This window comes from Lepus europaeus, chromosome 13 (genome assembly GCF_033115175.1).
Source record: "Lepus europaeus isolate LE1 chromosome 13, mLepTim1.pri, whole genome shotgun sequence".
In the NCBI taxonomy this organism is placed as follows: domain Eukaryota; kingdom Metazoa; phylum Chordata; class Mammalia; order Lagomorpha; family Leporidae; genus Lepus; species Lepus europaeus.
Window position 1 is genome coordinate 40,002,693 of NC_084839.1, and position 25,510 is coordinate 40,028,202.

General features: G+C 40.3%; 1 protein-coding gene across 4 annotated transcripts in view; it reads left to right on the plus strand.

Annotated features, from left to right (window-relative positions):
• PLEKHH2 (pleckstrin homology, MyTH4 and FERM domain containing H2) overlaps positions 1-25,510 on the plus strand; it is a 106,900-nt gene that overhangs the window by 22,270 nt on the left and 59,120 nt on the right. For all 4 annotated transcript variants that reach the window (XM_062209350.1, XM_062209352.1, XM_062209351.1 and 1 more), the window contains exons 4-11: positions 10,161-10,310; positions 11,710-11,793; positions 12,766-12,847; positions 13,920-14,105; positions 17,580-18,541; positions 21,673-21,748; positions 23,067-23,161; positions 23,716-23,860. In XM_062209350.1, the coding sequence (XP_062065334.1) occupies positions 10,161-10,310; positions 11,710-11,793; positions 12,766-12,847; positions 13,920-14,105; positions 17,580-18,541; positions 21,673-21,748; positions 23,067-23,161; positions 23,716-23,860 (1,780 nt within the window). The remainder of the gene's footprint in view (positions 1-10,160; positions 10,311-11,709; positions 11,794-12,765; positions 12,848-13,919; positions 14,106-17,579; positions 18,542-21,672; positions 21,749-23,066; positions 23,162-23,715; positions 23,861-25,510) is intronic.

Genomic DNA, 25,510 nt, shown 5'->3' on the forward strand with positions numbered 1-25,510 from the left:
ACATGCATGTACATGTATTTGAGTGCCTGTATTAAATTTTTTATTTTTATATATAATATAATTATGTATTTATAATATAAATATACTCACATATTTCTTTATATATGTTTTATATAAGTATATCTATATATAATGTATATTTATATTATAAGATACATTTATATTTGTGTTTAAGTTAGGGTCCAAACTAAATCAACATACTTCATTTGATTCTTAAACTTTTTTAATATTATATGGTTCCTTTCCATTTTTTTCTTTCAATTTATTTATAGAACAAGTTGTGGTAACTTGTGCTCCAAAGCTTTCCATGTTCTGGAGTTGTTTATTGCACCCCTATGGTTATTTAAGATGTTTGTTTCCCTATATATTTCCTGTACAATATAGTTAGAGCCTAAAATTTGGCATTTTCCCCTTTTCTCTCACTGTTTCTCTTTCTTTTTTGTTTTTAAGGTGACTTCTTATATGGTATTGTGCAATTCCGTCAGGTGGCATACAGCATCTGGATACCTCTTTTGTTGTATTGTTAGTCATTCATAATCTTGCTTAGACCAGTTATTTCACCAGGGAAGTCATTCCTTTTGTTAAAAAACAGACTTTTGGGGCTGTAGTTATGGTGTGTTGGATGAATCTTCCACCTGCAATGCTGGCGACCCATATGGGTGCATGTTTATGTCCACCTGCTCTACTTCTGATCTAGCTCCCTGCTAATGGCCTGGGAAAAGCAATGGAAGATAACCCAAGTGTTTGGGTCCCTACCACCCACATGGGAGACCTAGATGAAGCTCCTGGCTCCTGGCTTTGGCAAAATTGCACAGCAAGTGCAGGGTTCTCATATACCTTATCTCACCATGCACACTCTTAGACCTTCTCCACTGTCGACATTCCACAGCAGGGTGGTGCATTTATTACAACTGATGAGCCAAGATTGATGCATCATTATCACCTACCATCAAAGGATGTTTACATTGTTGTTCACTCTTGGTGTTTTGTATTCGGGTTTTGAAAAGTGTATAATGGCATAATAGTGGTTACTACAGTATCATATAGAATAGTTTCACTACTAAACGTCTCTCTGGGGACCGGCGCTGTGACACTGTAGGTTAATCCTCCATCTGCAGTGCTGGCAATGCATATGGGCACCGGTTCTAGTCCAGCTGTTCCTCTTCCGATCCAGCTTTCTGCGATGGCCTGGGAAACCAGTGGAAGATGGCCCAAGTGGTTGGACCCCTGCACCCGTGTGGGAGACCTGGAAGAAGCTCCTGGCTCCTGGCTTTGGATTGGCCCAGCTCCAGCCATTGTGGCCATCTGGGGAGTAACCCAGCAGATGGACATCCTTTCTCTGTTTCTCCCTCTCACTGTCTGTATCTCTACCTGTCAAATAAATAAATTTTTAAAAAAGGTAAGAAATAAAAGTCTCTCACACCCAAAGTCCCTAGGAACCATTGATATTTTTACTGTCTCCATAGCTTTGCCTTTTTCTGAATACCATATTGTTAGAATCATACAGTTTGTAGCCTTTTCAGATTTACTTTTTCTCTTCCTAGTAATATGTATTAAGATTCCTCTGTGACTTTTCATGGCTTGATAGTTCATTTGTTTTCAGTACTGAGCAAAACTTCATTGTGTAAATGTACCACAGTATGTTTAAGGTTATTAGTTTTTTGTTTTTTTTTTTTTTTATTTTTTTGACAGAGTGGATAGTGAGAGAGAGACAGAAAGGTCTTCCTTTTTGCCGCTGGTTCACCCTCCAATGGCCGCTGCGGCCAGCGCATCGTGCTGATCCAAAGCCAGGAGCCAGGTGCTCCCTCCTGGTCTCCCATGCAGGTGCAGGGCCCAAGGACCTGGGCCATCTTCCACTGCCTTCCCGGGCCATAGCAGAGAGCTGGCCTGGAAGAGGGGCAACCAGGATAGAATCCGGTGCCCCAACCGGGACTAGAACCTGGTGTGCCGGTGCCGCAAGGCGGAGGATTAGCCTGTTAAGCCATGGCGCTGGCCAAGGTTATTAGTTTTAAAAAAAGACTTATTTATTTAAAGATTTATAAAGACAGAGAGAGAGAGAGACATAGAGAAAGAGCTTCTATCTGCTGGTTCACTCTCCAAATGGCTGCAACAGCCAGCACTGGGCCAAACCAAAGCCAGGAGCCAGAAGCTTCTTCCAGTTCTCCCACATGGGTGGCAGGGGCCCAAGCATTTGGGCCATCGTCCACTGATTTCCAGTAGCAGGAAGCTAGATCAGAAGTGGAGCCGCTGGAACTCAAACTGGCACCCATATGGGATGCTGGTGTTGCAGGCAGTGGCTTTACCCACTATGCCACAATGCTGGCTTCTACCTTTTAAAAACCAAGATATAATGTAAATAATAGTAAAGTGTAGTGAACTTAGAAATCTTAGTATAAGTGTTTATAATTGACCCTGGAATGAGATATAGAGAACCATTTCATCCCACTGAAGATTCCCCTATTCTTCTCCCAAGTCAGTACCCCTGTCTTCACCAGTAGTAACCAATATCTTCACATCTTGATGTGTGAAGGTACTTCAACAGGTTTGTGGGAAATGGAATTAAAAGAGAAGTTTATTTTGGTGTAAAAAGTTGAATTCTGTGCATAGTTTTTTCTTTTTTTTTATAAAAAGGATTTATTTATTTATTTGAAAGGCAGAGTTACACACAGAGAGAGGTCTTCCATCCGCTAGTTCACTCCCCAGTTGACCACAATGGCTGGAGCTGTGCCGATCAGGAGCCAGGAGCCAGGAGCTTCTTCTGGGTCTCCCACACGGGTGCAGGGGTCCAAGGTCTTGCGCCATCTTCCACTGCTTTCTCAGGCCATAGCAGAGAGCTGGATTGGAAGCAGAGCAGCCGAAACTAGAACCATTGGCCATATGGGAAACCGGCACTGTAGGCTGCGGCTTTACCTGCTACGCTACAGCACCGGCCCCAGTTTTTTAATAGTTACATTTTATTAGCTTCTTGGAGACCCCATGTGTGTGGTTTCTCTGTATTCAGGTTCTTTTTTTCAATATCATATCTATGAAATTCGTCCATGTTATGTGTATATATCACTAGTTGGTTCCTTTTTATTGCTGAGTAGTATTTAATTAAGAATATAATAAGATTTTTATCCATTCACCTGTTGACGGACACATGATTAAATTTCAATTGTAGGCTCTTAGGAATAAATTGCTACAAACATCCATGTAGTTATAGTTTGGTATCTTATTTTTCTCAGGTATACACCAAAGGGTGGAATTATTGAGTCACAGGTTGGAAAACGTGTAATTTAGCAGATGTTGTCAAGAGGTTTTCCAGAGTAAATGTGCTGAGTTGCGTTACTACTGGCAGTGCGTGAGAATTCTAGTTGCTCCTGCACTTCGCCAATGCTTGGTATTATTCTTTTTCATTTTAGCCATTCTTGCTAAGTTAATGTGGAAAAGAACACTAATCTAAATTCTCATCATTGGTTTAATGGAGAAGTGTAACACAAAATGTACCATTTCTGGTTTGAATTTATCTTAGTAAGAGCTTCTTTTGACATTTTTTCAGTAATCCCTGCCTATAAAAAATAAGCAAGTTTTATTATTATTATTATTATTGTAAAATGTCACCAACGGGTCTACTAAGACAGGAGAAGATGCATGTAGAGTATAACATAAGAGAAGGCCAATCCAAGATAATTGTGGAAGTTGTACAGAAAACTGTGGACAAGGCAGATATCAAGGTGAATTCTAACCTGCCTCTTCTCCAGGGCTCCTAGAGTGTAGTTATTCCAATTAGCATTAGCAGTGTTCTCAACATAGAATTATAATCCAGAATTTAAGATGAACTGTTCATTTTTCCTTCTATTCCCACTCTTTCTCCTCCTTTTTTCCCTTCTCCCTCTTCCTTTATTCTTTGAGAGAGTTATGGGACCAAAGGTTGTTAAGATAAGTACTTTGTATACTGAAAGAGAAATAAAGATGAATTCATATTTCTCTGCTTAAAATTTTAACCAGATTTAAATCCAAAGTCTACCACTTATTTAACTGGAAAAGTTTCTTAACCTGAGTCTCGATTTTGTTGTTTATGAGAAATCTTAATACTTGCAGAGCTGGTTGCCTCTGTGTTATGTTAGAGGCTTGTGATACAGGGATTAAGAACAGGCCAAAAGGCCCAGTTCAAAGAAGATCTGCCTCCATCTCTTAGCACGTCTTTGACTTGGTCCTCAGCTCCCTATCTGTAAAATATAGTACGAGCTAATACCTATCTCATAGGATTCTCAGCACATTGATAGGTTACTTTGAGGGAAGTGCTTGGACTGCTGTATTCCCTGGCCCACACAAGTGCTCTGTAAGTGTTAGCTGTTAGGAAGATTGACTCCAGCGTAGGCCAAGTGCCTGGCGTACAGGCAGCCCTCACTAAGTTGTGGTGGTGGAGAACTACCATTAGGAATTGTAAGATCTATGCCTGTTTTTTAATATTCTTTGGCTGATAGTACCAGGTAGTGCTATCCCAGCGTAAAGCCATGACAGGGCAGTCATTACCAGTAAATCATGAACAGCTACTTAAATTCTGTGCCAGACTGGTATGCTTGTGTTGCTCTCTGTCATTCTATGCCAAGCGCCTCTCTTTTTCTGTCGTGATATGAAGAGCTGTCTGCATGCTCTGCACTGTGCAGCACACGTTTTGTTGTCTGCAAGTTTTAGAAGCAACCCAGTGCTACTTGTGATGACTCTTGTGAGGCAGAGAAACAGCAAACAGTGCCTTTAAGAAATGCTGACCTGCAAGTGTCTGAGTAGGTGACTACCACAATTTATTATACTAATCTGTACTGACTGAAGAGGGAGGGGTAATTTCCATTGTAGAAGGGTGCATTTTCATTCGACCTGCAGGGCTTGTTCACTTGCTTATATGTGGTCGGAGCTGAATTTAAAGTCCCCTCTGGGGGCCAGTTCTGTGGCACAGTGGGTTAAAGCCCTGGCCTGTATTGCCAGCATCCCATATGGTCACTGGTTCAAGTCCTGGCTACTCTACTTCCAAATCCAGCTCCCCGCCAATGTGCCTGGGAAAGCAGTGAAGGCTGGTCCAAGTCCTTGGGTCCTTGCACCCATGTGGGAGACCTGGAAGAAACTCCTGGCTCCTGGCTTTGGATCAGTTCAGCTCCGGCCATTGTGGGCATCTGGGGAGTAAACCAGCAGATGGAAGACACCCCCCCATCTTTACATCTCTCTCTAACTCTGTCTTTCAAATAAATAAAGTAAATCTTTAAAAAAAAATAAAGTTCTCTCTTCCCATGCTAATATGTGGACTAGTCTTCTTTTCTGTATTTCTGTAAAGTTAGTCGTTAGTATTGAAGTCAGTTTTGATTTCTAATAAATTGTTACTGCTCGTCATCCTAATTCCAGGCTTTGTAATGATTTTCTATATGAAGCCTGCCTTCATTACATGGAAAGCAAATTTACTTAGTGATTTTATATTTTCACCTTCACCAAGAAGGATCCTACTTCATACACAAAATACTTGAGTTTAGAATGTGATTAGATGGCTAGCGCTGTGGCTCACTAGGCTAATCCTGCACCTGTGGCACCAGCACCCTGGGTTCTAGTCCCAGTTGGGGCGCCCGTTCTGTCCCGGTTGCTTCTCTTCCAGTCCAGCTCTCTGCTGTGGCCCGGGAGTGCAGTGGAGGATGGCCCAAGTGCTTGGGCCCTGCACCCGCATGGGAGACCAGGAGGAAGCACAGGGCTCCTGGCTTCGGGTCGGTGCAGCGCACCAGCCGTAGCAGCCATTTGGGGGGTGAACCAATGGAAGGAAGACCTTTCTCTCTGTATCTCTCTCTCACTAACTCTGCCTGTCAAAAACAAAAACAAAAACAAAAACAAACAAACAAAAAAAAAACCACTGATTAGAGTGATTAACTGATTTGCAATAAATTTCAAGTAACTGGAAAGCAGTTTGGGATTCAAATACCCCTAATTATTCATTTCTTCATTTTAGTTGGGAGCAATCAGGAATCTTTGTCATGCCATTGCAACTTATATAGAAAAATAGAAACTTTCAACCCTCGCTCAAAAATAAGCGTATCTTGGTTACTTCTAGTAACCAAGGGAGGGAGGGATTAGGTTAGAAGTGGGAGGAAGGAAATAGCAATATGGATAATTACCATGGCAGTAATATTTGCAGTTCCTGCTTTCTCCAGTTCGGGCAGGATCATGAAGAATAGCACTGGAAGCGATGTCTGGGGCTTGGAGACCCTGACTTGCTGGAAGGACTCACAGGCCATAGAAAAGTTTCTATCCTCATGGTTGTGGTTGATTACAGTGAAAAGGCACATTAACATCAGCAAAGGCAAGAGGCACATAGGACAGTATCCAGGAGAAATCAGGAAGGAGCCTCCAGTTGTCTTCTTGCAGAAGAGTTGTAGGAGGCTCTGTTTACTCCTCCCATCAATGATGTGTGACAACACGTAGGACGTATTGCCAAGCATGGATGCTCACCAGGGCCATGGAATCCAGGATTTTTATTGGGGGCCAGAAATATAGGCCTGGAGTACCCACAAGGCTGACCTTAGTTACTCAGTCCCCGGACCCCCAGAAGTCAAACTGATCCAGCATGGCCCAGGGCCTCAGGTGAACAGAAACAAGTGTTCACCATAATCACTTTGTTAGTGTTAACTTTCTGGCGTGACTCAACACCTCAGGTGTCTATCAGGATATTCTAGTGGCTCAGTGGTGGTCTCTCAGGAGCAGTTCAAGATCCAGTCTTTTCTTTGGAATGTGCAGGATGCAAGCACCTCAACACTGCTGAGTTAACCTTTTGCTGAATAGGAACTTGGGAACCTCCGGATCAAGAAGGTTTTTGGGAAATGGCTGAGGAGTTTGCTGAGTGGGCAGGTGTAACGAGAAGGGCTCTCCCAGAAGTAAAGGGGAAAAGGAGGTGCAAAACATGAAGCATCCTCTCTGGAGGGGATCCGTGTATAGATAATTGCAAAAGTTTATTTAAGCCCATTTGAATTCACAGATGTTTGTTATTGGCCAATCTCTCAGGAGTTAAAATTCTTACATGGCGCAGGTTAAATGAATGGAAAAGGAACTGGGCTATTTTCCAAGTGGTTGTGGTGAGATATTTAAAAGGTTACTGGCTTTTCTGTAGGCCTCCTAGCTTTTCTGTAGACCTCTTATTCTTGCTAATTACCAAGGAAAACTGGTGAATCCTGTGGAACTTGGTCCTACCAGGAACAGTTAGTAAGTAGGTTGCCTGTGGCTACTTTCCCTAAGAGATTTTGTCACTTTCCCCAGTTTGGGATTCAAAATATTCTTTTTTTTTTTTTTTTTAAAGATTTATCAATTTATTTGAAAGTCGGAGTTACACAGAGAGAGGAGAGAGAGGTCTTCCATCTGCCGGTTCACTCCCCAAATGGCCGCAATGGCCGGAGCTGTGCTGATCCGAAGCCAGGAGCCAGGAGCTTCTTCTAGGTCTCCCACGTAGGTGCAGAGGCCCAAGGACTTGGGCCATCTTCCACTGCTTTCCCAGGCCATAGTGGAGAGCTAAATCTGAGGTAGAGCAGCCAGGTCTCGAACCATCGCCTGTAACGTGCTTCAGGCCAGGGCGTTATTGCACTGTGCCACAGCGCCTGCCCCAAAATATTCTTAACTCCTTTCTTCCTTTCAGTTGGGAACAATCAGGAATCTTTGTCATGCTATTGGAACTTATTTTTAGAAATAGAAACCTTTAACCAGCACTCAAAACACAGAGTCACATCTGGATTACCTGCAGTGGGGAAGGAGGGATGAGGTTAGAAATATTTTTCTTGCCTGGGAAATTCGTTTGTGCAAAAGTCATGGTCAAATGGAAAAAGGGTCAGATGGCAAAAATGCATTCAAAGATCTCTATAGCATTCATTCAGAGAGGGAGAACAACTTTCCAATTAAACACGTTTTTCAGGGAAAAAAAAGAATAGTTCCATATCATAGTTCTCTAGGATTATAGGCCTTTCCCAAAAAGTAACAGGACAATTTTATATGACAACCCAGTAGGGTGGCTTGTGGTGACTTCATAACAGGAGACTGCAGGTGTAGGTCTGGTAATATTTATTTCTGCTCTTATTCAGCTACATCTGTTTTCCTGAGGTTTATGTTCTGTTACTGTGTCCCCAAAGGAGAATGACTAAGTGGGACTTGGGCTTTGTTCTCTGCTAGCTTCCCCAGCTTCAGATGCCCCGTGTGCATCAGCTGACTCCAACTTCAGATGGCCTTTGCTATTTGTTCTCCGCTGTCGGTCCTGCTTGGGTTGTTTTCCATGACAGTATCTTTGTTGCAGATCTATGTCCATGAGCTAATGCAAAATGGATAGTGGAATACATTTTTCCTCCTTTTTTTGGGGGGGGGAGGGGGAATTTGCTTTTATTTTAGTAGTTTCCAGCTGTGTGAGTGGTATTTAAATAGAACCATTTTGGCTTCTGAGTTGAATTTGCATTTGTACAGTGAACCCACAGATGAAACCTGGAATTCATGGTTTAAAAAAAAAAAAAGTATAACCAAACTCACCTTTACAGCTTCCTTCTGAAAACCCCCTCATTAGTCAAATATTTTGAACTATAAGGGATTATTTTTCAGAGGTATTTTTAATAGTTAAATTTTTTCATCTTTAATTTCTCAAATGCTTTCATATTTTTTTCTTTGCCCCATAACCTAAACCATTACTAAAATTATATTCTTCCTATTTAGAGTTTTTGGAATAAAAGTCTCACTTTTTTTTTTTTTTTTTAAAGATTTGTTTATTTGAAAGTCAGTGTTGCAGAGAGAGAGAGAAAGACCTTCCATCCACTGGTTCACTCCCCAGGTAGTTGCAGTGGCAAGGCTGGGCCAGGCCAAAGCCAGGAGTCTGGGTCTCTCATGTGGGTGGCAGGGGCCCAGACACTTGGGCCATCTTTTTCTGCTTTTCCCAGGCTGTTAGCAAGGAATTGGATTGGAAGTAGAGCAGCTAGGACTGAACCAGCACCCATATGGGATGCTGGTGTCGCAGGCAGCAGCTTTACCTGCCATGCCACAGTGCTGGCCCCAAAGCCTAGTTGTACACAGACTCCATATTTTCTTACTGACGTTGACATCTCATGCCTTCCTAATTTGGTTCTTCTCATGAAGTCTCTGCTGAGGCTTCCAGTCCACTAGACCAGTTATAACCAAGGATCAGGTTTGTGATTTGAAGAAAGGTGAGAGAAAATTGAGAACTAAAAAATGGTAACAATATAATCTAAATTTCACTATGAATTGAGTGGACTTATAAGTCCACTTATAAGAAGTCCCTTCCAAGATTTTATATGCTCCAGTGTGCTTTGCAGAAGATAAGCAGAGCTTCTCCATCCTGGATATTAAAATTGAGACATCCCTCCACCTCCAGCCACACACCTGAGCTCTTTTACCCTGCTCTACTTTTTCCCATTACTCTTATCACCTGTGTAATGTCCTGTAGCATTTTTACGTGTTTATTATATTTGTAATCTCTTTCACTCGCTGGAATGTAATTTCTATGTGAGCAGAGATTATTGGGTTTGTAATTCATTGGTGCCTCCTTAAGGCCTGGAATAGGGCTGGCAATTGGCAGGTAGTCAGTGAATATTTGTGGAGTGAATGAATCAATGAGGCCTCATAGCACACACTGTCTTACTGCACCTAGACTCTCATTCTTCTTATTTTTTAATGAGTTTTATCCTTTGGGGCTTTCAGGTTCTTTTGTTTTCCTTTTCCTTTCCATTTCGTATGTGATTCTCTTCATCTAAGTTCAATTTTTTTTTCCCCCTGAAATGTGTTATTCTACCAGGTCATCTATTGTAAGTCTTATCTCACCACTCATCTTCTCTACTTTATATTCCTACTTTGTTTAAAATATGAAAAAAATAAAGATCTAAAGATTTCTGTTTCTATATTTGTATAAACACCTTGCATATTATTGTTGCTCTAATAAACATGTCCATTACTTTATATGATGCCAATATTCTGAGAGCCTCTTATGTACCCCATATGTTGCAAAGGTAAGACCATTTGGAGAAATAATCTTATTCGATCATTCTTAAATGCATTTTGCATCTTGTACTTTCCTTCTATTTTGATACCTTTTAGGAATCTGTATAATGTTAAAGTAAAATTCTAAATTTAATTCTATGATGTTAAATACTTTTATCCTCTGAACGTAGGTACAAGTTATGGAAGAGAAATTAAAAGCAGCTAATATTCAAACCAGTGAATCAGAGACAAGGCTATATAAAAAGTGTCAAGATCTGGAGTCTGTAATACAGGAAAAAGATGACATCATTCAAAACTTGGAACTGCAACTCGATGAGCAGGTTAGGAAGAATTTGATCATGAAAGAGTTCTGTGTGTATCCTTTGTGCATAATCACAAAGATTAAAAAGAGAGAGCATAAAGTTCTAAATTTATAGGAGAAATTCTTACTTATTTGGTCAACCCGTAGAATCGTATCATGCTAGTAAAATGGCATTTACTGGAAGTCTGGGGTGATTCCAAGGCAAAATGTGACAGTGCTCCTTAACATTCAAATTAGGTTTAAGTTAGAAACTTCTGGTTATCAGCAAGCATCTATGTCCATAAAATGTGGATGGCTGAATTTGCTTTAGATTGTGAGGGTGTTGGAGATGTTTATAGAACATTGTATTTTCAATATTTATGTTTGATGCTAATTCTTTTGCTGAGAAATGTCTACTCAGTTTTTAAGCTATTTGAGATCAAGTGTAGAATTTAGTTTATTTTACAGTTTTATTCGAAAGAAGTTGCATTGGGGTCATTAACGTAGTTAACATAATTTAATTATGACCACTATAAAATTGATTTGTTAAATAAGTTAAATAGTTTATTTTCAACGATTTTTTTTTCATTTTCCTGGGAGGGGGGTGTCAGTGTTTCTTTAGGTCAGTGCATTTCAGTTCTCTACCACCCCCAGTACTTCCTGCATTGTGATGTATATGGTAGTCACAATCTTAGTAGTATTATGCTCATAAGCAGATTTTAAGATGGTTAAATGTGAGCTAGTTTTTCATTTTTATTTTTGTCTGGATCTTTTTTTAAAAATTTTATTTATTTGAAAGAGTAACAGAGAGAGAGAGAAAGAGGGAGAGAGAGAGACAGAGAGATCTTCTGTCCACTGGCTCACTCCCAAAATGGTTGCAACAGCCAGATAAGGGCCTTGCAGAAGCCAGGAGCCAGTTCCCACGCACGTTAGTAGGAACCTGGATTAGAGTAGAGCAGCTAAAACTCAAACCAGCACTCCCATATAGGATGTTGGTGTCTCAGATGGCAACTTGACCTGCTGTGCTACAACACTGGCCCCTCCTGGATGTTTAAAGACCAGTATTTAAGGGGTCAAAAGTCATGCTCCTGAGGCGATTCTCAGTCTCCTCTCCCTAACCTGGCTACCCCTACTCAACTGTTCTGAACCCTAGACCATTTCTAGAAATGGTTTATTTTCTTGGTAAATTCAGTAGATTGATTTCAATGTCTGACCTTTAAGAAAAGGAGAATAATAGTTGTTAAAACTAGCAATTCTTGCATATGGCTGTATTATTTATATTGTATCTGCTGGATAATTTTTCTCTCTTTAAAATCCATTTGGTGGATTAAATCTATTAACTCGGGAACATTATAAGTGGATTTGCCTTATATACTTTTGATTTAACATTTCCAGACCACTGAATTTCTGTTTGAATTAAATTGCTAATGTTATTTCAGAAACAAATAAGAATACAAGAAGCTAAAATAATAGAAGAGAAAGCAGCTAAGATCAAAGAATGGGTAACAGTTAAGTTAAATGAGGTATTTATTGCTATCTTTTTCTTTTTTTCTTTACCTTTCATTTCTTTTGTAAAATCATCAGACTATGTGGTAGTTCTGACTGAAACACAAAATTCTGATTTGTTAGTGGTTCTGCTATCATTTTGTGTACTTGGGATAGTTAGCTTTCCTTTTAACACCTAGTGCATTTGAAAAATTAAAAATCCTGGTATACTCATGATGATCAGTATAAATAGTCTTTCTCAAATTAGTTACTTTTAGTACTAATTAGTTTTAAGTGATTACAGACTATATGTATAGTTCTTAATTTATCTGATATCTGAGGAGCTATTTTACTATTAATTTTTAGTAAATATAAACATTATATAGTAGATTAATCATTGGAATAGTTTGTTTAAATGTAATTTTAAAATGAGAAAGTCGGCTGGCGCCGTGGCTCAACAGGCTAATCCTCCGCCTTGCGGCGCCGGCACACCGGGTTCCAGTCCCGGTCGGGGCACCGATCCTGTCCCGGTTGCCCCTCTTCCAGGCCAGCTCTCTGCTGTGGCCAGGGAGTGCAGTGGAGGATGGCCCAAGTGTTTGGGCTCTGCACCCCATGGGAGACCAGGAGAAGCACCTGGCTCCTGCCATCGGAACAGCGCGGTGCGCCGGCCGCAGCGCGCTACCGCGGCGGCCATTAGAGGGTGAACCAACGGCAAAGGAAGACCTTTCTCTCTGTCTCTCTCTCTCTCTCACTGTCCACTCTGCCTGTCAAAAATTAAAAAAAAAAAAACAAAAACAAAAAAATGAGAAAGTCATTTAGAACTCTTAGTTATAAAAAATTAAATATTGATGTCAGTTATCTAAGTTGATCACCTATGCTGATAAATTCATCTGATATTTGCATATCATTTTTGTTTTGCTCTTGTATAGAAGAATTAGGATGGATATTATAATGTATTACATTTTAGAAATTCTGTCCCTGTGTAAAAGAATACCATTATGTTCTTTTAGCTGGAATTAGAGAATCAGAATCTTCGTTTGATCAACCAAAACCAAACTGAAGAGATAAGAACAATGCAGTTAAAACTACAAGGTACGAATATTTTGACTAAAATAGCTTGGGTTTATTTGGCTATATGGGATTTTACTATGTATTTCTGGTATTTTCAAGATACAATTATGGATGTATTACTATATTATTGTTATCTCCCAGCTGCTGGTTCACTTCCCAAATGGTTGCAATGGCCTAGGCAGAGCCAGGAAATCCATCTGTGTCTCCCATGTGGGTGGTAGGGGCCTAACTACTTGGGCTAGCTCTGTTGCTTTCCCAGGTGCATTTATAAGGAGTGGATCAGAAGCAGAGCAGCTTGGATTTTTACCAGAGTTCCAGTATGGAATACTGGCATTGCAGGCAATGACTTAACCCCCGGCACCACTATGCTGGCCCCCATGCTTTTGATTTTATAAGAAGCAATGTTGAAAGTCTTAGAAATAAATTAAACCATTCATTAGGTGCTGTTCTAATCACTCCACTAGGAATCTAATTTCTGTATCTGCATGTTTTTCCCTCTAAAGAAGTAACTAAAGTGGTCTACATTGTGGTCACCATAGACTGATCCCCTTCATGGGCCTTTTCACTAAGGAAAACCAGTATAAACAAAAGTCATCACAGCGATCATATGCTGTTGGCCCCAATGACAATCTAAATTTCCTCGGGTTGTTTTGGTAATCTAGACCTCAGTCCCATGTTTCTCACAGTTAGTGATATTACTGCATACATGTTATCAGTCTCCATGGATACTTACCAATATATGACTTTTCAAAAAAACTAACTCTAGTTATTTACAAACTGTTTTTGTATTTTTTGTTTTCTTTTGAGAGCTAATTACTGTAAAAGGGATTCAGTATTTTTCTCTCTGCAGTTAAAAATATTTTGAACACTAAAACTATATGAAATATGATGCTTGACATTGAAGGGGCCCTATTACTTTACATAAATAGACATGAACTTTAGGCTTTTTTCTGGCATAACGAGTGATATGATTTTACCATCAGTTTTTGTTTGCTTTGGTTCTATGTTTAAAAGACTGCTTTTTGTCAAATACATAAAAAAGACTGCTTTTATGAGTTGAAAGAAATATTAATTTTGAGTAATGGCCTTGCAGAAGTTCAAGGGAAGAAGTCGTCCACTGCTTCCACAACAAAGCTTTCGGAAGGCCAGCGCCTGAGCAGTTTGACCTTTGGGTGCTTTTCGTCCCGAGCAAGGAGTCCTCCTCAAGTCATAAAATCTGAGGAAATGAGCAAGATAGCATCTAAAGAACCTGAGTTCATTGAAGGGAAGGAGGTAGAAGGTACTTGTGGACTATAGGAATGTTTTGACATGTAGCATGCTTTTAAAAGGGAAAAAATAATTTGCTATGGTTAAACCAAATATAGTTTAAATTTCCTTTTTCCCAACAGTGTGATGTTGTATGAGAATGTTTTCTAAGCAGTAATATAGCATTTAACTGTGTCTGCTACTTTTGTGTTTTCTGAGAGTCTTTGCCACTGATGTATAGGAGAAACTGATTTTTCTCATCTTCATATGTTTTCCTGCAATAGGTGAAAGTGGTATTTTTTAAAGATTTATTTATGTATTTATTTGAAAGTCAGACTCACACACAGAGAGAAGGAGAGGCAGAGAGAAAGAGAGAGAGAGAGAGAGAGAGAGAGAGAGAGAGAGAGAGAGATCGTCCATCTGCTGGGTCACTCCCCAGATGCTGCAACGGCCAGAGCTGAGCCAATCTGAAGCCAGGAGCCAGGAGCTTTTTCCAGGTCTCCCATGTGGGTTCAGGGGTCCAAGGAGTTGGGCCATCTTCCACTGCTTTCCCAGGCCATAGCAGAGGCCTGGACTGGATTGGAAGTGGAGCAGCCAGGACTCAAATCGGTGCCCATATGGGATGCCGGCACTGCAGGCAGCAGCTTTACTTGCTACGCCACAGTGCTGGCCCCGAAAGTGATAATTTAAATTAAAATGTTTATGGTTCTACCTACAAGATACATGCCATAGCTGAGTTTCAGAACAAAAGTGGGCCGGCGCCGTGGCTTAACAGGCTAATCCTCCACCTTGCGGCGCCGGCACACCGGGTTCTAGTCCCGGTTGGGGCGCCGGATTCTATCCTGGTTGCCCCTCTTCCAGGCCAGCTCTCTGCTGTGGCCCGAGAGTGCAGTGGAGGATGGCCCAAGTGCTTGGACCCTGCACCTGCATGGGAGACCAGGAGAAGCACCTGGCTCCTGGCTTCGGATCAGCGAGATGCGCTGGCCGCAGCGACCACTGGGAGAAGCACCTGGCTCCTGGCTTCGGATCAGCGAGATGCGCTGGCCGCAGCGACCATTGGGAGAAGCACCTGGCTCCTGGCTTCGGATCAGCGAGATGCGCTGGCCGCAGCGGCCATTGGAGGGTGAATCAACGGCAAAAAGGAAGACCTTTCTCTCTGTCTTTCTCTCTCACTATCCACTCTGCCTGTCAAAAAAAAAAAAAAAAGTGTGAATCATCTATCTATTATTTATTTAGAATATAAAAGTTTACCTAATATTAAACATAAAATTGAATATGGCATAGAAACTTATAAGGAAAAGATATTAGGGGATAATTTAGTAACTGCTTTGATTTTTCCTTTATTGTTGAACAGGAAAGTATTTGCTTAGTCATGTAAGCTCTGGTCCTGTGTGCAGATTTCTATTCTTTTAGTTTCAAATGCTGTTTTGACCTTTCTTCTTTTAGTCTTAACCAGCTCTAAATTTTGATTTGTGGTATAGCTCTGACTTTACCACCTCCAATGCAATCTCTTTTGTTGACTTTCCCCAAATGTTTTAGAGGCTCTTGAGTTTTCCTTTTCTCTATTTTCAGTTCCAGCTTCCTTCCTCCCAAGGAGAAAAATTATAGCCCTCAAAGCTTGCTTTCTGTTATGTAGTTTTCTGAAAACTACATAACATTTCTCCAGTCAGAAGACTCCTTTGCTATTTGCTTTCATGCTATTCTTGCTTTTTGTTTTCTTTTTTGAGAAGCCATTTTCATTGTCTTCACACTTTCTTTTTTTTAACTTTTATTTAGTAAATATAAATTTCCAAAGTACAGTTTATGGATTATAGTGGCTTTTCCCCCCAATAACTTCCCTCCCACCTGCACCCCTCCCATCTCCCGCTCCCTCTCCCATTCCATTCACATCAAGATTGCTTTTCAATTATCTTTATATACAGAAGATCAATTTAGTATAAATTAAGTAAAGATTTCATCAGTTTGCACCCACACAGAACATAAAGTGTAAAATACTGTTTCAGTACTAGTTATAGCATTAATTCACATTGGACAACACATTTAGGACAGAGATCCCACATGAGGAGTAAGTACACAGTGACTCTTGTTGTTGACTTAACAATTTGACACTCTTGTTTATGGTGTCAGAAATCTCCCTAGGCTCTAGTCATGAGTTGCCAAGGCTATGGAAGCCTTTTGAGTTCGCCGACTTTTATCTTATTTAGACAAGGTCATAGTCAAAATGGAAGTTCTCTCCTCCCTTCAGAGAAAGGTACCTCCTTCTTTGATGGCCCATTCTTTCTACTGGGATCTCACTTGCAGAGATCTTTCATTTAGGTCCTCTTTTTTTTTTTTTTTTTCCCAGAGTGTCTTGGCTTTCCATGCCTAAAATACTCTCATGCCTTCACACTTTCTAATAAGCAGTTGAGTGCAGCTAAAGTTGCCTGAACTCAAGCGTTTGCTCACTTGCATGTATTTGGTTTTCTTAACTATGAAAATCATATCAATATTTTCATAGTTTCTTTACTTTTTTTTAAAGTTTTCTTGATTTATTCAAAAGGCAGAAAAAGAGAGAGAGGGAGAGAGAGGGAGAGAGAGAGATCTTCCATCCTCTGATTCACTTCTCAGATGGCTGCAATGACCAGAATGGGGCCAGGCAGAAGCCAGGAGCCTGGAGCTTCATCTGGGTCTCCCATGTGGGTGGCAGGGGCCCAGGCACTTGATCCATCTTCTGCTGCCTTCCTGGGCACATTAGCAGGGAGCTGTATTGGAAGTGGAGTGGCCGGGACACAAGCTGGTGCTCAGATGGGACACCAGTGGGTGTCACAGGCAGTGGTTTAACTTGCTATGCCACAATGCCAGCCCCTCATAGTTTCTTTTCTACTTTTTCAGTCTAAAGGTTTAAATAGTTGTTTATGAAGCCATTCTATTAATTATTTTAAAAACAAGCTATATCTAAATATAATGTTATTCTTATTTTGAAACACATTTTGTAGTTGTGATTAAACCAAAAGTACAGCAAAAAAAGCTTTTCTCTGTTTTCTTCATGAGTTTGCAAGATTCATATATTGAAGTTTGGGAAATTTGTTTCTTAAATTTTAGCTTTGTATTTATTGTGCTTCAATTTACTTTATGAATGTCATTTTCTTTGCTTCTAAATAGAATTAGTGGTTTTGTTGTTGTTGTTGTTGTTGTTGTTGGCTGCTTTCTCCAACAGTCAAAGTTGTCCTGTTTCACATTTTGCTTTCATATTATCTGATTATATTGTCAGGTTTTTTTACCATTTCTTTTTTGTAAAAAGCAATTGAATTTTGATACTATTCTTATATTGAAGTGCTAAAGCACTGTGTTTTTCATAAAGCTTATTGTATTCTGTCTTAAAAAGACTTAAAACTTAGAAAGGGTAATGTAAAGTTGAGTTTATTTCTATGAAGTTGTCAGTTTCTACAGCACAATTATCTAACGCTGAATGTACAGAAAAATTATATGATGAAAGACAACAAGCTGAAATGATATATCCTTTTCCTAGAAATGGAAATCCCAGAAAAGCCTATTGATAATCAAGTTCCAGAAGGCAACAGAGGCCAGAGAACACTGCATCAAACCCCTTGTGGTTCAGAGCAGAATCGGAAAACAAGGACAAGCTTTGCTGCTGATGGTGGCCTATCCCAGAATTCGGGGCCCCACGTGAGCGACTGGAGTTCTGATGAGGAAGACGGAAGCAAGGGGAGGTCCAAGTCCAGGTGCACGTCGACCCTGTCCAGTCACACGTCAGAGGAAGGGGCCCAGTGCAGCAGGATGGGGAGTGAGACGTACCTGACAGCGTCTGACGAGAGCAGTTCCGTATTTGAAGAGGAGACTTTCGGCATCAAGAGGCCAGAACACAGGAAGCTGTATTCTTGGCAACAGGAGGCCCAGTGGAAAGCTCAGAATAGTCATCTGGGAAAGAGAAATTCTGAATCAAGCAAAAGGGAGCAAGACAGCTCCTCAGATGAACTGAATAAAAAATTTCAATCTCAGAGACTGGATTATTCATCTTCGTCTAGTGAGGCCAACACCCCAAGCCCTATTTTGACTCCAGCTTTAACTCCAAAGCATCCTAACTCACTCCCTGGAAAAGGAACACAGTTGGTACCTTCATCCCACCTGCCACCCCCACGGTTAAGGCTTCCTAATGTTTTCAGTATAAGTGTAGCACTAGCCAAAAGGCACTTAAGCCAGCCTCAGTTAAGTTCCGACAGGATGTTTGGTACCAACAGAAATGCTATAAGCATGATACGTCCACTGAAACCGCAGGAAACTGATCTCGATCTAGTTGATGGTGACAGCACAGAAGTTTTAGAGCAAATGGATACCAGTTGTGATGATGGGTTGTTTTCCAACGACTCTCTGGAATCTCCGTGTTCAGATGATCAGGAAAGCTGTGACTCAGCCAAGAAAGCTGCAGGCAGCAAACCTCCGACCCCTCCCCTGCACCGCTTCCCCTCCTGGGTAATTATATCATTGTGGGTAACACCTGCACAGGAGTCTTCCCCCAGAACTATTCATTTTCACATTTCATCCTATTTTTCCCATTTCTTTCCAAATCTAGCTTTGTTCTGACGATTTCCAGTTTTCAAATACAGTCTCCTTATCCCACTGAGTTCTGAATCAATAGAGAAACACATGGATGGGAGATCACAATATTACCTTATTTACTGCTAACTCATTTTAGAGAATTGGTGGACAGATGAGCTTTTCAGCACCGAACTTCGGAATTAGCTAGATTTGTTCATGCAGGCCCAGGCAGCACTGGACTACCCCTGGCCTCTTCCAGGGAGGTGGGGCCCCTCTAAGACTTAACTACTTGGAGAAATAGAACAGGTGCTTGTTGAAGGCAGACACCTCTCAAGAAAGAGAGAGGAAGGTACTGGGCTCTGCATACCCAGATCCACCTGCTAAGCTTACCAGTCACAGTTTGCTACTGTCTTGGAGAAGAACAAGTGAATGGGTGAGAGAAACTGAAGTGTTCAGTTACTGGAGCTCCCTTTATTTGGAAAGAAACATCAGGGGTGGAGAAGAAGATCTGTTGCCTTAACAAAAGTATTTTCCTATGGATCTAGCATAGATTGAATCTTCTTCCATGGAAACACTGACCACTATGACAGTAATTAATCTATCAGTTGTGTGATTCTTAGGAATATCTGCATCACTGGAATGAAAAGATTCTTCCTGTATTGGACAAAGTAGAATGAACTGTTTTATAGATCAATTTTCCTTTTCCTAGTGGCATAATTTAACCTTTGGCCTCCAGAGAAACATCTGGATTACTGGACTTTTTATTACTATTTTTTTTTAATTTAGTGACCAAAGAAATTTTAAATTAATTAGGGCAGCTATATTTTCCTAATATAAATTCAGGCCCTAGAGATTTATCCGCATTTAATTGCTTTCAAGAAAACATTTTAATTCTGTATCCACATGAAACTGTCTAAAGTATATTGCTAAATTCTTGGATGGCACAAAAAAGTGGAAGTTAACGACATGTGGAGCCTCTGAAATCCCAAACATGTTACCCTTTAGGCAGTGGGATGTTGAAATTTTACTTCTTCTATTATGTTGACATTTTTCAGAGCTTTAGGTTAGGCTTTCAAGTTTATTTTATTTGATAAACCATTTTCCTACATTTTTTTCCTCCTTTCTCACATCTCTCTTGAAGCTATTCAGTCCTGAAAAAGCAGTACAAGGATTGCTTTTCAAAATCCTTCCAGGAGAGTGACCAAGTTTAAGGTCTTATTTCTGTGACTTCTGTGTGTGTTAGGTCATTTCTGCTTTCAAGGAAGAGATATGTTCTAGTTACTGTAATGAATTTATTTTAAGAATTTTTTTAAGTTTTTTTTTTTCTATTGATTTGAAAGGCAGAGTGACAGAGATGGAGATAAAGAGAGAGAAGAGATCTTTCATCTCTGGTTCACTCACCAAATAGCCATATTCAATAGGCTGAGCCAGACCAAAGCCAGGAGCCATGAACTCCATCCAGGTCTCCTATGTGGATGTCAAGGGCCCAAGTACTCAGGAAATATTCTATTGCTTTCTCAGGTGCATTAGCTGGGAGCTGGGTAGGAAGCAGAGCAGCTGGGACTCAAACCTGCACTCTGATATAGGGTGCCAATCTTGCAATAGATGGCTTAACTCACTATTCCACAATGCCAACTCCCTATTTTAAGGATTTTTAAGAGTTTAAAGCATTACCTTATTGAACTGGAATATCATTCAAAATATTATAGTCACTCCTACGGGACAGCAATGAGGATTCAGCAGCACCTCTGAAAGTCAGCTCCTTAGAAACAAGTGACACCCACCGCCCACGCTCCAGGGCTCTGCTGGTCATCTGTCAGTGATTCTGTCTACTACTCCCACCATGAACTACCCTCCCTGACCTTCTCATGGCTTCTCACTGCCCCACACACCTGCTGACTGCCTTATTTGTGGACGTCTGTCTGTTCTGCCCACTCTGCTGTTTTTCTGAATGTGTATGTGTGTGTGCATGTGTGTGTGTGTATCTCAAAATCACATGCTCAAAGAAACTGCATCTAATCCATGAAGTCAGCCACTCCTCAATCTAAAGATTTTGTGTCAGTTACCTCTCAGGCCATTGGCTAGCCTGAATAGGACAGCCTTAGTTGTCCCCTGTGCGCTGTACCATCACCTGAATCCATGTTCAACCCATTACAAAATTCAAGACAGACTGTCCCAGGGGCCCTGGGGACAGTGCTAACAGCCTTTCTGGTACCCTGATTTAGAAGAGAATAGGAAACAAAACAATCTACATTTGGAACAAGAATAATATTATAAATTCCAGTATAATTCTCAAATTCATTTATTATTTGGTTGAAATGTACATAAAAATAAAGAGGTGATAGCTTTGAATAATAATACTTCTATGATTCCTAACTTCAAATTTTTTTTTAACAAAATTCTTTTTTTTTTTATTGTTGACAGGCAGAGTGGACAGTGAGAGAGAGACAGAGAGAAAGGTCTTCCTTTTTGCCATTGGTTCACCCTCCAATGGCCGCCACGGTAGGCGTGCTGCGGCCGGCGCACCGCGCTGATCCTATGGCAGGAGCCAGGTGCTTCTCCTGGTCTCCCATGGGGTGCAGGGCCCAAGCACTTGGGCCATCCTCCACTGCACTCCCTGGCCACAGCAGAGAGCTGGCCTGGAAGAGGGGCAACCGGGACAGGATCAGTGCCCCGACCGGGACTAGAACCCGGTGTGCCGGCGCCGCAAGGTGGAGGATTAGCCTAGTGAGCCGCGGCGCTGGCCTTTTAACAAAATTCTAAAATGGCAGAATATTAGAGTGATGTTTAAGTATAGTCTGTGATTGTGAATAAGCTTCCTCTTTTTGCCTGTCTCTCCAAAAGAATGTAAAATACCAAGCAAAATTTTGTGAACAAAGATAAATAATGGAATATGGCTCTGCAGTATTTCTCACAATGGTACCTTTTAGTTGGCGCTGATGACAGTTTTAGTGTAATGCTATCCTCTAGTGAATAGTAAATGAAGAACAAATGGAAAACATGTGTATGGAAACTAATCATGTCTTTCCTTTAAATACCCTGTTCAACTCTCTCTTTTACATTAGGAAAGCAGAATTTATGCTGTAGCTAAATCAGGGATTCGAATGTCAGAGGCCTTCAATATGGAGAACATTAATAAAAGTAAGTGCTTCTGCATTTTATAACATAGATGAAACTTGACATAATGCTGGGTGATAACATAATACAAATACGTGATATGGTCACAGAAGACAAATTCTGTATGTTTCCATTTAAACAAGGTATCTGAAGTGGTCAGATTCATAGGAACAGAAAGGAGCATGGGGGTCTGGGGGAAGGCTGAGAAGGGAATTCGTTGTTTGATGGGCTTTAGAGTTTCAGATTTGCAAATTGGAAATGTTCTAGAGTCTGCTTGCAGCAGCGTGAATATAGCAGACACTACTGAACTGACAATTACAAATGGGAAGGTGTTAAATTTGACGTTATGTATTCTTTAACCACAATAAAAAAAATTCTAAAAATAGTGAATGATTTTGTATTGCTATTTTGGTAGCCAAGAACTTACTAAATGTTAAAAGTCATTGGTAATTATTTTTACATTGCTTCAATTTTAACATTGAATTTCATCTTACTTAGTGTAGGGGCACAAATTCATTCAGAGTAGAGTACTTCATGATTTTTTTTTTTTTACTGTAAAGAGGATTAAGTAGAAAAACTGTGGTGTTTTAGCTAGTTGAAATAATATAAATATTGAGATTTATGTCTTTTTTCCCCAGAGTTTAGAGCATATTTCCCTTTTTTCCAAAAAATCATTATAGAAGCAGTGTGTATCTGTAATTAAAAAGAAAAAAAACAACTATCTGGAAAAAAAGAGAAACTTTTCATTTCTTCTACTGGCCCTCTCCCTGTTCAGTTTATTCACATCTTAGAGATAGCCATTGGTGTTCTATTCCTTTCCAATGTTCTGCTATTCTTATGACTCAGACAGTCATATTCTAACCATTCAATCTCAGATGTCAAATCATTAATACAGCTAAGAATAGAGAACATGAGGGAGCTTCAGGAAGTTAATGAAAAATTCACGTTATCTTTTCACTCCATTTCCATGAACATTTTGAAGCCCCTCCTATCATCTTCCATAGTTACTGCTCATTGAGTCTGGTGGTAATGATTGTTTTAGCCTTAGTTCTGGGCAGTCTGAGCAAGTGTGCGCGGAGATGTCAAATAAATAAAAGCTCTGATTTGTGCTCTCACAGAGCTTACAGTCTAGTTGAAGAACTAGCACCCAAGAGGAAATAATGAACCATGAAAAAATGTGCATAAATAAGGCTCTAAGTGCCATAACTCATAGACTTTATAACTAGCAACCCCATGTGTTAACCCAACTTCCCTGTAATTGGAAATTACCCCCATTCATATTTATAAGAAGTAGACCAAAGTACTAGTTTGATGACTTTTCTAAAAATGTTTTCTGTTTCAGATTCTGTTGCAGTGCCTTCCTATACCATATCGGGACTTTATACATCTCTGATATACAGGAATATGACAACCCCAGTGTACACAACTTTGAAGGGGGTAACTCACCATTGTTACTGCTAAACATGTGGTTCTCTTTATCATAGATCAAAAAGACTGTTTATTCCAATGCCAGATTCCATTCTGAATGTTTTATACAAGAGTCTCCCTTTGCAGAGAGTTTTAGAAGCTCACATAAATACATCATGAAAAGAAGGAATGGAAAGATCTGGAGAAGATACATATTTTTATCAGAGTACTAGCAGTCTGAGTCTGTTTTTGTTGTGTCTCATGCTCTCACGGCTGTTAATTGTTTAAAGGAAGCATGTTGTTAATGGAACGAGAGCTCCTAAGTTAGAAAGATCTTTGTATTGGTGTCAGGCTTCCTTGGATTGTCAGATATTAACAATCTTATGTCTTCAGGAGTCTCTGATAATTGACAAATGCCCTACTAATTAGAACTGGGAGTTTAGCCACCTGACTTGATGAAGGCAAATTACTATGTTGTTGCATTCCTTTTAAAATGTCAAATGCCATAACTTAAAACATTCTGTATCCAAAGAGAGAGGTAACTATAGAGATGGATACAGAGCTGTTGTTCTGTGTTTCTTTAGAAGGCGACCCAAATCAGTAGTAGTCCTTTCCTGGATGACTCCTCTGGCTCAGAGGAAGAAGACAGCTCCAGATCCAGCTCCCGGACATCGGAGTCCGACACACGCAGTAGGTGTGGGCCGGGCAGCCCCAGAGCCATGAAACGAGGTGAGGGAAAATCACAGGCAAGCGAGACGACTCCTGACCATTCAGAATATGTACTGGGAATTTCAACCCCGTGATAGCTTTTAGTACTTTCATCGTAGTGGAAAGAGCACCAGTGTCTCTGCTACCCATGTGGGAGAGTTCCAGCTCCTGGCTTCCCCTAGTTCAACCCTGGCTGTTGCACACTTGGGGAGTGAACCAGTGAATGGAAGATCTCTCTCTCTCTCTCTCTTATATAAGATGAAAATAAATAAATAAATAAAAAGAAAATATATTGGAACAACATGTTTTAAAAAAAAGGACAAGCACTTTCCTAGGGTTGAGATGTTTATATTTCTTCCTTTTTTTTTTTTTAACTTTAGAGATGTTTATATTTCAGCCCTGATTCTCTTCTTAATTCTCTGTATTCTCTGTGATTCCTGATAAACCACATATTCTTTTTTTTTTTTAAGACTTATCTGTCAGAGAGAGATTACTTTGTTGTGGGAGTGAAGTGAAATAATTGACTAAAATGAGGAGTTTTCTTTTATAGCTTCTTTGTGGCATTTTGAATTATTTATGGGATAGAGTGACTTATCCAACAAAGTCATGGAAATTATGTCTTACAGAAAGTTATGCATGGATTTTTAAATATTTTTACACCAAAATGTAGTTATCTTTTATTTTTCCATGACCCATTTGAAATAGCCAAATATTTAAACTAAATTTGTTATACTGTAAAATGGCAGAAAATACACCTATAAATATGTTAGTTAATATGAGATTAAAGTGAAAAGTGACCCAAACTTTACTTTGGGCATTCCTATGAGTTTAAGTGGATTTTGAAGGAATTCTGTGCATAGATAGAGGTTACAGAGAAATCTAATCCCAATAAGTCTATGGTTTATAGAAGCTTTTGTTACAGCAAAAGTATATCTGGTATATCTGTTGATTTTCAAACTATGTTCCACAGAACCCTTAGGTACTCCCAAACCCTTCAGCTTAAACTGTACTATTCAGCTTTCATTAATTTTACATTGTTGACTTCCACTGGTCTCCGTACTCTCCCCTTGCCCACCTACAATCAGAATCAGGTCTTGTCACTTCTCTTGACACACTGCAATGGCTCACAGACGCCATAAGGAGCTTCATGGTTTTTTGGTCTTTGACTTCACCACCTCCTTCCTCTTCCTTTACTTGGCTCTGGCTCACTGAATCCTTGCTGTTCCTCAAACTTGCCAGGCATTCTTTTTCTTTAAGATTGTGCTTTTGCTTCCTTTACTTGGTTATCTTCCCCTGGGTGTCTGTGCTACTCCTAGAGTACTTTGTTCTAACAATGCTTTCTCTAAAGATCCACCAAGACTACACCATTCAAATGGAAGTCCTTGGCCCTTCTGTTGTCGGTTCTTTTTATCCTCTTTATGTTTTATCTTTCCCTAGAACTTACTGCCTGTGTCAACCATATCCCTCCATTAAAATCTATGTTCTAAGAGGCTGAGGTTTTTATGCTGTCGGCTCTATGCCTAGTACCTAAGAGTGCCTGGCACACTGGCCCTGGGACTGGGAGCCCACGGTTTGCACTCCAACATTGTGCTTTTCTGACTATTTGCATTAGGATAGATCTTTTCATCTCTAGGCCTTAGTCACCCTGGAGAATGAGAACATTAGTGAGGA